General features: G+C 31.8%; 1 protein-coding gene across 1 annotated transcript; it reads left to right on the forward strand.

The window, feature by feature from the left end:
* Window positions 1–5,805: 5,805 nt before the first annotated feature.
* On the forward strand, window positions 5,806–9,501 carry LOC139857264 (uncharacterized). The gene is made up of 8 exons (XM_071846000.1): window positions 5,806–6,206; window positions 6,372–6,495; window positions 7,015–7,132; window positions 7,566–7,602; window positions 7,706–7,949; window positions 8,333–8,448; window positions 8,540–8,629; window positions 9,287–9,501. Exons 1-6 carry the CDS (start codon window positions 6,000–6,002, stop codon window positions 8,407–8,409), a joined length of 807 nt encoding a protein of 268 aa, XP_071702101.1. The 5' UTR covers window positions 5,806–5,999; the 3' UTR covers window positions 8,410–8,448; window positions 8,540–8,629; window positions 9,287–9,501.
* Window positions 9,502–10,931: the final 1,430 nt, after the last annotated feature.

A 10,931-nucleotide genomic window follows, 5' to 3' on the forward strand; every position in this document is an offset into this window, starting at 1 on the left:
GAGTGTTACTCCCTCCCCTTGGAGCTTCGGCCGAATGGGGTCATGAGGTGGGCCCCATGGCCCAAATTTGTTAAATGCTAATTTCCTTGTGGCCCGAAATCCCGAACGAAGCCCGAAACGCGAAAACACGCTTACGCGATTAAAAATCCGGAAAGATAACAAACGCGCGACGAAAAATAAATATAAATACACCTATTAATAATATGATCATAAAATATCATATTTAAAATATTTAGGATTTAAAAATCCCGAAAGCTCGACCGTTGGTTTTAAAACCGAAAAGATTCGCCGGATAGAAATCCGCGAGACGTAGAAACGTATAAATTAAAATATGAATACATATATTCATATAACACATAATAATTATTATATATATATTATTACAAAAATAATAATATAGGTCATAGAAATGACGTGGCACACTAACAGTTAACGGTCGTTAAATAATTAACGGAAAAAGATAACGGAAAAAGTAGGGTCGTGACAATCATCATCCTATAGATCATCTTCTTCAACTATTCTTCATCTTCTCCATCGATATTATTCATCATTATACGTGTATATCATCACATTCGTCCTTGTCTCTTTACCATCTTCTTTCGTTCGTTATTGTGGCGGTTGTGTGGTGGGTTTTGAACAGCAGCAAATAATAATAATGATTGATGACGGTGATGGGTTGCAAAGGAACACAACAACAGCCACGATAGCAGCAGCAATTTTTCATGTTGAGTGTCGACAGTGGTGGTGTACTCAGCTGCAACACGACTCCAACTTGTGATGGTGGCGTTCGATTGTTTTACAGATTGTTCAAGAACAAAAGGTGGTTCACGAAGGAAATAGAGAGAGAAAAGGGGAGAGAGAGAGAGTGATAGTGGTAGGTGTTGAATGGCGGTGGTGAGGGTGATGATGAGCCGTAGGTGATGGTGGTGGAAATAAGATGGTTAGACATGGTTATCGTTAAAATGATGATGGTTTATTGATGTTTGGTTGTGGTGTTCGAAGGTGGTTCTCGGTGGTGAGGGTGGTGGTGATCGAAGGTGGTAGAGTGGTGACCGATGGTTGAACTATGGGGTTGTGTCTGGGTTTTTTTAGTCTCCTGAATCCCTTCCATATAAAGATATGATATGATATATATATAGATAAAGACATATAACAAAATAATAATATACGGAGTAATATATTATAAAACTTTCAATGAATGAAACATGTGATTTAAAGTAAATAAAGTAAAGCCACCGGCTTATTTGGATTATATTACCGACACTTTTCACAGAGTGTGTCCATTGCTAAACAGTTAACGTATAAAAGTGTTCCTAAAAATTTCAAATTTTTAGGTTAAGTATATTTAATTATTTCACTCATTAACTGTTTGAAACCTGATTAAAAAGGTTCGATAATTATTTATTTTCTGTTCCAATTTATATGTACGGAGTACTAATATTTAAACTTAAAAAGATAAAAATATTTTTAACAAATCTAAAATCTTCGTAATCGATTTACAGTTCAACTTTTATTTTAGATCTTCATAAACTCGTATTAGATCTATATGAACACTAGTGAAACGTCAATCGAGTATTACAATTGTTTACTATTTAAGCTCAAAATTATTTATTTTTAATATATTCTCTTTCTATATATAAACAGTTTTAAATAGCAAGTTTAACTACTACAATAAATATATTATATATTTAAATATATAGATTTAGTATAATTTTATATTTTCCAAGTAATATTTATATATATAATTATATATATATATAATTATATATATATATATATATATATGTATATATATATATATATAATAGTTTTCATTACCTCGTATATTAATTTACATATTTATTTCCAACATTTAAAATATATATTATATCAAATAATATTTCAAATTATTATATACATTCAAATATATATGTATCTATTTACAATTAGTTGTTCGTGAATCGTCGGTAATGGTCGAAGGTCAATTGAATATATGAAACAGTTTAAAATTTTGAGACTCAACCTAACAGACTTTTCTTATCGTGTCAAAAATATTAAATCGTATCGAGAGTTTGATTTAAAAGTAGTCGAAATTTTCCGGGTCGTCACAATATCCTCCAAAGTCAGTACCCGAGCGCGAAGCTCGTTGACTTCTTCTATTACACTGGGATGATTGGCGGTTTTGACGAGCGAATGAATAAGATCTAGAATTTGAGATAATATGTAGTCGTGACGAGACACTCTGAAAATGAGAGAGAAAATGGTGTCTCGGACATGTTCGCCGGTAAGTGCTTCAGGTTCATCGCCAAGAGGGCAATGTGGTGGATGGAAGGGATCACCTTCTTCTTGTCTCCAATGATTGAGAAGGCTACGAACCCATCCCCAATTCATCCAGAATAGATGATGGCTGATTGGTTGATCCATTCCGGTCATACTGCTTTCGGAGCTTGAGTGGGATTTCATTTCAGAATCCGAGGGACTTGAACTAATGACGAATTCCATTTCGTACGATTGAATAAAGGATTTTTCGATATGAAATGATTTTTCGGCTATCGGGTGGTATTCTAATTACATAGAATATCTATATATATAGAGCAAAAGATTTCGTAGATTACGGAAGAATTTACGGAATATGTCTGGCAAAGTTTACAGTAACAGATACGCTAAGATATGAATTAGCAGATACGCTAAGATATGAATTAGCAGATACGCTAAGATATGAATTTTGTCTATACACTATTCATGCAATCAATGCAGTAAAACGTGTCTAGACTAGGAATGACAAGCAGGTAATTTCCTAAGGATGATAAGTAGATGATTTTCGACACGAGATGATAAGCAAAACTTTTGACATGCAGACAAGGTCGAAGTCCAGACTCACTAATGCATCTAAACAACCATCAGTTAGATACACTAATGCAAGATCTGGTTCGCTAAGACCACCGCTCTGATACCAACTTTAACGACCCGTCCTAATCCATCTGGACGAATACATTACATTTGATTACATCGCGAGGTACTTGACCTCTAGACATACTTTCATTACATCGAAAGTTGACGGCATGCATACCATATCATAATATATCCAACTATCATTGACTTAATAATAATCTTGATGAACTCAACGACTCGAATGCAACGTCTTTTGAAATATATCATGAATGACTTCAAGTAATATCTCTAAAATGAGCAAATGCACAGCGGAAGATTTCTTTCATACCTGAGAATAAACATGCTTTAAAGTGTCAACTAAAAGGTTGGTGAGTTCATTAGTTTATTATAAACATTCATTTTCATCATTTTAATAGACCACAAGATTTTTATTTTTCATAAACATCCATCTCATATCAGGCATTTCGCAAACTGCATAGAGATAAAAATCATTCATATGATGAACACCTGGTAACCGAACTAACATGATGCATATAGAATATCCCCAAAACAGAATCCTCTCGTCTGTATAATAATAAATCGAAGTACTAAAGCATCCGTACCTCGGATGGGGTTTGTTAGGCCCATAGATCTATCTTTAGGATTCACGTCAATTACGGGTACTGTTCCCTAATTCTTAGATTACCAAGCTAAAGGGGTGATATTCGATTTCGATAATCCAACATAGAATGTAGTTTCGATTACTTGTGTCTATTTCGTCAAACATTTATAAAAACAGCGCATGTATTCTCAGTCTCAAAAATATATATTGCAAAAGCATTTAAAAAGGGAGCAAATGAAACTCACTATACGATATTTTGTTGTAAAAATATGCATACGACGGAACTGAACAATGCAGGGTTGGCCTCGGATTCACAAACCTATATCATTCATATATGTATTAAAATATATTCTTGTAATTGAACAAATATTTATATTATTATTAGTGAAAATTTTTATATTAATAACTTATATATTTAATATATGTTTTATATAACTATTATCCATCATTAATAATAAAACTGTATATTAAAGTTTATATATATGATAAAAATATATATGCATATATTTAATTGATAGATTTTATATATAACTTAATTAATATCTTTTTAATAATAAAAAAATATAGTGTAATGTATTTTTATAAAAAAATATCTATTTGTAATAATATTGATAGTTTTGGTAATAACAAAATAATAATTTTAGTAAGAATGATAAAAATGATAATTAAGTTTAATATTAATAATACTAATAATCATATTAATAATAATAATGATAATATTAATAATCATACTTATGTTAATAATAATAATAATAATAATAATAATAATAATAATAATAATAATAATAATAATAATAATGATAAAATGATACAAATTCTCATTTTAATGATAATAATAATAAATTTTTTTATTACTTTCATAATAATAATAATAATAATCATAATCATAATCACAATGATGATAAAAATTCTAAATTGTTAAAATTTCTAATAATGATATTATTATTACTTATAATAATACTAATGATAATGGTTATAATACTTATACTTATACATATAATAGTAATAATGATAATATTAATTATACTAAAAATCTTCTTACTAATATTACCTAATAACAACATTAATAAATATAAATAATAATAATAATAACGATAACAATAATATTATATTAATAATAATTAATAATATAATACTAATAATAATAATATAGTACAATAGGATTAAATCATGAAACATAAACTTGCAAATGAGATTTAACTATTTCAAATAGTTCGAAAATTTTGAGACTCAACATTACAGACTTTGTTTATCGTGTCGATATCATATAAAGATTAAGTTTAAATTTGGTCGGAAATTTTCGGGTTGTCACACAAACACTATTTGATCATGTGTGGAATTTTTATTCTATAAAATGACATAAATAGTTAGGGAGTTAATATTGTCTTAAATCAGTTTATCATTAACAATACATTTTAGAGTGACAAAGAAAAACATTCGCGAAATAATCAGATTAATTTACACGTATAAGTAAAACATATACAAATACAATGACACCAATATTCTCAATTATCAATTCTCAAATGATATTGGAAAGCGAAAAAATTCATATGTTTACTCGTTTTGTAACGAATCAATTACGCGTAAACACGGATTACTTTAATTAAAAACAAAATAATTGTGATGAGTGACCCCATGAATAAAATGGAAACTTGAAAGGCACATCAATCTCCATTGTCTTCTCGTAGATGTCCTTGTCAATGAACTAACCGTATAGCAACAACACTTTGATGTTTATCCAATGATTGTGAATGGACCATTTTATCCTTACTCGACATTTGTCTTTTTATCCACAATCCTTACCTCACTTTACCCAACAAATAACAATGCATAAAATAATAATCTATTTTTTAATTCAATAATGACTTGGAAAAAAATTATTATATTGTTACCCCTGCAAGTACTTGATAATTATATTGTTACCCCTTTAAAATTTAAATAAAACATTTGTTGTATTTGATTACACGAACCAACATATATTAATATTAATATAGATGTATATAGTAAAAGTGATTAATTAATCACCGTAATTAACAATAAGGAGAGAAAAGATACTGAATACTTTTAAAATCCGTACGTGTATGTATCAAAATTATTGTTAGACAATTTAACATGTAACATTATTATTCAAATATTAAATATTAAATTAATGATTATGATTATGATTATGATTATGATTATGACTATGTAAGTGTTTATGTAATTTCAAAAATTAGAACCACCAAATTTAAACAAATTTAAAAACTTCAGGGACTAAATTGATAATTTCGTTAAATAGTGTTCATGACATCAACCTCCAATAACTGCCCAAATAATAATTCGTGGAAGATTCTTTCTCCGCTAATAACTTTCAAAACCCCTAATTACTTTCATTCTCCGTCTGATAAATTAGGGTTTTACCAGAGTATCTTATTACTTCCCTAATTTATCTGAAATCAAATTAATTGAAAATAAAGCCTTTTAATTTCCATTAAATCCAGTATATAGATACAAATCTGTATATATATACATATTCAATTGTAATTAGATGGCTGCGATCAGAGGAAGTGGATCAAGTTTGCAGTTTTTAAATAATCCGTTTGGGGATACAACGTTTACAAAAGTGTTTGTTGGAGGACTTGCATGGGAGACACAGAGTGAGACTCTGCATCGTTATTTTCAACAGTTTGGGGAGATTTTAGAAGCTGTTGTTATTACTGATAAACAAACTGGAAGATCAAAAGGCTATGGCTTTGTTAGTACTTTCAATAATAGTTTGATCTCTGTTTAAGTTTATATTATTTTAATTTATTATTTTGTTATTTTTTAATTTTAGTGGCTCATTCTATCATAGGGTGTAGGTTTAGTTTGACTTAATGTTTGTTATTGTTAATGTGTTTGTAATTATGGTTGAGATCAGGTAACGTTTCGGGACGCTGAAGCTGCAAATAGGGCTTGTGTTGATCCCAATCCAGTTATTGATGGTAGAAGGGCAAATTGTAATTTGGCGTCACTTGGTCGGCCTCAACCAATTTTGTCTTATGGTAGGATTATTATTATTAATTAATTAAATTAACTTTTGATTAAATTAATTTTACTACTGCAGGCTGAGTTAGTAATCCGTGTAATAGGCGTGTAATAGGTGACCATTTGGCGTGGTTCTTCCCGTATGATTAGAAGTAGTTTCGCTGCATATGTGGTTTATCATATTATAAGTTGCAGATATATGTAATTATAAAAAATATTCGTTTATTTGGTCCCATTATCTTTGAATTGTTAAGTGTATCCACATAGTTTTAGGCTTAAAATTATCTAAATCTATTCATTTCAGTTTTATATATAATGATGTTTATCTACTGCCGTTGTGGATCATACAATTGTGTGATTATAGTGAACCTCCCAGATCAAATGCAACTTTCAGGCGTTAGTGCGTTACTTAAAGAAAATCTTCTTTTTCCCTTTTTCCTTGTGGATTTTTGAATGAACAGAATACATGAAAATACCAATATCTTTGGAGTAGTTGATTATGTAATGTGAATATTCAAGTTGGTGTGTACGTGCAGGACGCATGAGACCTGCAGCACCCTACTTTGGGAGTCCTCAAGGGGTGCCATTTGTTGGAAACCCGAATTACCCGCCGGTTCCTTACAACTATCAGCAGTTACCATATTCATTATACGGGTCAGTTATTGTTCATATATATCTTATCAACGATTATCTAAAGCCAAGTTAAAATTTGGTTTGACATTTGGTAAAACTTAGATTGTTCTTTTTCAAGGAAATAGTGGATGGCAATAACATTTTTTAACGTTTGATTCATGTTGGATCATAAAAAACCACTTAAAATATATGTTTGTTTCATCATCATGTATAATATGCTAATTAACTTTGAAAAAGAAAATGTGTTCTAAACACGTACACGTCTTGACGCTTGTTTTAACCTTGTACGTAACTCAAGTTCCCTGCCAATTCTTCCACTCACAATCTTATATCTAATCCAATGCATGTTCAGAATTAGTGTTTGTAATTGCACAATCGCATGTTATATTGTGATTAAATTTATATGTACTTGAATCCAAAAATACCTCGTTAACTGTAAAATTGGTTTTGGTAGGTATCCACCTTATGGGCCGGAATACGTATTCCATCAGGTGAGTAAACGCGAATCCCATATTGCTCATATATTACAACAACTACATCGTTGCGTTTTTATATTGCTGAAAGAATGTATGTAAACTCTCTCTTATCTGTCAGGTTCCGTATAATCCTTACATTGGACCGCTGCAACATAATCCTCAGATGTATGGTATACAAGGACCTAGTAACACAAGCGTTTATCCCTTTGGTCAAATGGGCCCCCTGCCCCCTGGAAGTCCAGGGTATAGGCCACTTCCGGGGATTGTAGCACCGGGCCCACACGTTTTGCCTTATGCTAGAGCAAGTGTAAGTGGGCCAATCACAGACACTGTTCCAATGTCTCCAGCACCATACCTTACAGGTTTGCATTTTTCTTCGTTAACCATATATAAATTAGTTAGTATAGACCATTCTTTTTGTGACTGAGTCAAAACATGTGCCGATCTACTGATTCTCCGATATTGATTTAGTGGATTAATGGGCTTTTTGTTTGAATACATGAAAATTTACTGTTATACTTAGGGTTTGTGTATATATACAATGTGTGTTTGACCATTATTTTCTTAGTTGATGATGTTTTTATCCAAACAACAGCTTTTTTGTGTGTGTGTGTGTGTGTGTGTTGCAATTGCTTGTTTACTCAAGCTTAATTAAATGGAAGATATGTGATGCATGAAGTTTTGATTCTTAATTTATAAATATATTTAATAATATATCAACAAGATTATTTTTTTGGTCTTTCAGGTGTTTCTCCCCCATTCTTTGGACAGATGAGGAGTGCTCGTCCTTCTCAGTTCCCGCAGGGTGGTGGTTCAGAGTAAGGTGGGTTTAATTGGAGGACAAGCTAATTACTTTTGAAGGTGCGTTCATTAATTAGTAATTACCAATTACATATAATCTTCCTTTCTTAGTGATCTCTAATCTCTAATTGTGTCTCCACTTTACAAGCAGGTGCCCACTAACTGCAGGATGACATCACTTGGTGCTTGAGTGACATATTTCACTTTTGGCCTTGGATGTCACTGTCATTTCTATCAAAAGGTAATTCAGTTGGTTGAAGTAGACGTGGCAATGGGCTAATTTGTGTTGTGAATTTGTGATCAATCTTAAACGGGTCATATTTGAAAAATCACTTTAAAGGGGTATGGGTCAAATGGGTCGAGTGGCTAGATGTCGTCCAACGTCTATCTGTAATCCTCACAACCTCCTAAACTTTTTAATAGAAACATAGATTATTAATATATTATCAATATCATTTTGCGGATCCTATATGATACACTACATACAAGGTTGCAAATCTCGCTACTCGGGGATTACTTGGTCAAGACTTTTTAGATAGTACTCGGTAATTCGGGAAGTACTCGAATGTTGAAGAAGTTTGACTTTGACTGAGTTTGATCGATTTTGACCAATTTTGATTGATTTTTCAAGTAATCCCGAGTTTTAGCCAATTTTCCTAGTAATCTTGAGTTTTGGCAGAGTTTGACCAAGTTTGATCAAGCTGGACTGTTATGTATTTCCGGGTCAAACTATACCTGTACTTGAGGTGACCTTATGTAAAATAAAACCGTTTTGTCCTTTCACTCAACTCCCTTCCCATCTTGACAATACGTCATCGGTTACTGATTACTGTCGATCTTTAGCATTATTCTTGCTACGTGTTTCTACCTTTGGTAACATCCGTTTCATGGATTTCAGGTCATCAGAAGTCATGGACACGAAGGTCAAATTGAGTCAATATCCGAAAACCAATCTCTAAATCCCAAACGACAAATGTGATAATGTGAAAAATACAAAAACCGCGCTTGAACTGGTCTGTATAACTGGTAACGGAGTCGTCACTACAAATCTTATCTTTAGTATCAAGATTGCCTGGAATGTGGTTTTCCAGCAGTCATTCATGTGAGAATCAACATATGATTCCTTAATGTTGCTACTGATATTAAATACCAGTTAACTGTGTTGACTGCGTCAGCTTTAATCCTCGATTCGATCTGCAAATGGTATTGAAAAGGGTCAATACATTGGCAGTTTATATTCTTTTCGACTTGAGTGAATTGTTCACTTCATTGGTTGATGCCTCCCCACCCTTTATTATTTCTATTCATCCCTGTTATTTAAGTTTTATTATCAGCAAGCGTTCAGGGAGCATTACTAATCTGATCTGATTACTTTGCGCTTGCTGGTTCAGGGTGGGCTACTGAAATATAATCCAAAGGTATTAAACCTATGAAAATTGTTAGTCCCAATTCTTTATGTTATGAAAATATGAAACCTATAGTTGATGAAGTAATAATTACTACTACTGGACGTTTAAGTTAGCACCAGCTTATTTGAAATATATTATTGTTAATGTTTGACTTGTATTACGGAGAAGATCATCATATCGAATTCAAGACATCTATTTATGATGAAAACATACCTCGCGCCAATTTTGCCGTTTATCTTTATGTTGTACCTGTTCTTTTCGTCTGTTTAATCGGTTTACCCGATCTTCATTTTGTTGTACATTTTCTTTTTGGTGCCAAAGCCTCTTTTTGTTGTCAAGCCATAATCCCTGTAGTCATTGATGACTACATTAGTTTTGATAAGAATGGGTTGTATTAGAGTAACTTGTTATGCTATATTGGTGAAAATCAGAGCCCTGTTTTATAGCTGTCACACGACGTACTATAAATGGTTTATCGTAGGTAATTGTTGGTCGATAAAGACATTAGCAGATGTGATAAATTTACTAGGTCATAAATTTGAGAAATGTTATTCTCACTCAATTTTTCACACAATTTAGTTCGCACATCTACTTGGCATCTGACATAGCTCTCCACGTATGTAACTACCCACAATTATTTGTAGTTATATATTGGGTTATATATGTCTATTTTAACTAGTTAAAACCCGCGAATTCACGAGTTTATTTGAAAAGTTGTTATAGTGAAGCAATAAATTTATCCACAAACACAATATACATGCTCATGATCTAAGATCTTATAATTTAAAGTAGTAAAAAGCTCAACAACAATAATGATACACCTTTTTTTTTTTTTTTTTTTTTTTTTTTTTTTTTGTCGAAAAAACGAATACTCATATAGAAATGAAGCCGTTTTTCAAAGGAAAATGTCCTCAACAGGAATACAAAAGGACAACGGGAAACGGAGAAGCTCGCACCTAGAAAACAACCACCTAAACAAGAACTAACTATAAACGAGCCTCCCTAACAAACCAAAAAAACCTTACAAACATATAAACCAAACAATAACAGTAGAATACACGAAAATACAAGGAATGAAACGAATCGAAGAACACAAAACGGACCACAATAATCAACCTCGGGGACCCGCTCTTT

Source organism: Rutidosis leptorrhynchoides, chromosome 7, assembly GCF_046630445.1.
Source record: "Rutidosis leptorrhynchoides isolate AG116_Rl617_1_P2 chromosome 7, CSIRO_AGI_Rlap_v1, whole genome shotgun sequence".
NCBI classification, from domain to species: Eukaryota; Viridiplantae; Streptophyta; class Magnoliopsida; order Asterales; family Asteraceae; genus Rutidosis; species Rutidosis leptorrhynchoides.

Excerpts from the sequence above, each read along its gene's own strand:
- LOC139857264 (XM_071846000.1), top strand. The coding sequence starts at position 6,000 with ATGGCTGCGATCAGAGGAAGTGGATCAAGTTTGCAGTTTTTAAATAAT. Across the intron at positions 6,496-7,014 it reads TCAACCAATTTTGTCTTATG|GACGCATGAGACCTGCAGCA; the intron begins GTAGGATTATTA and ends GTGTACGTGCAG. Across the intron at positions 7,950-8,332 it reads TCCAGCACCATACCTTACAG|GTGTTTCTCCCCCATTCTTT; the intron begins GTTTGCATTTTT and ends TTGGTCTTTCAG.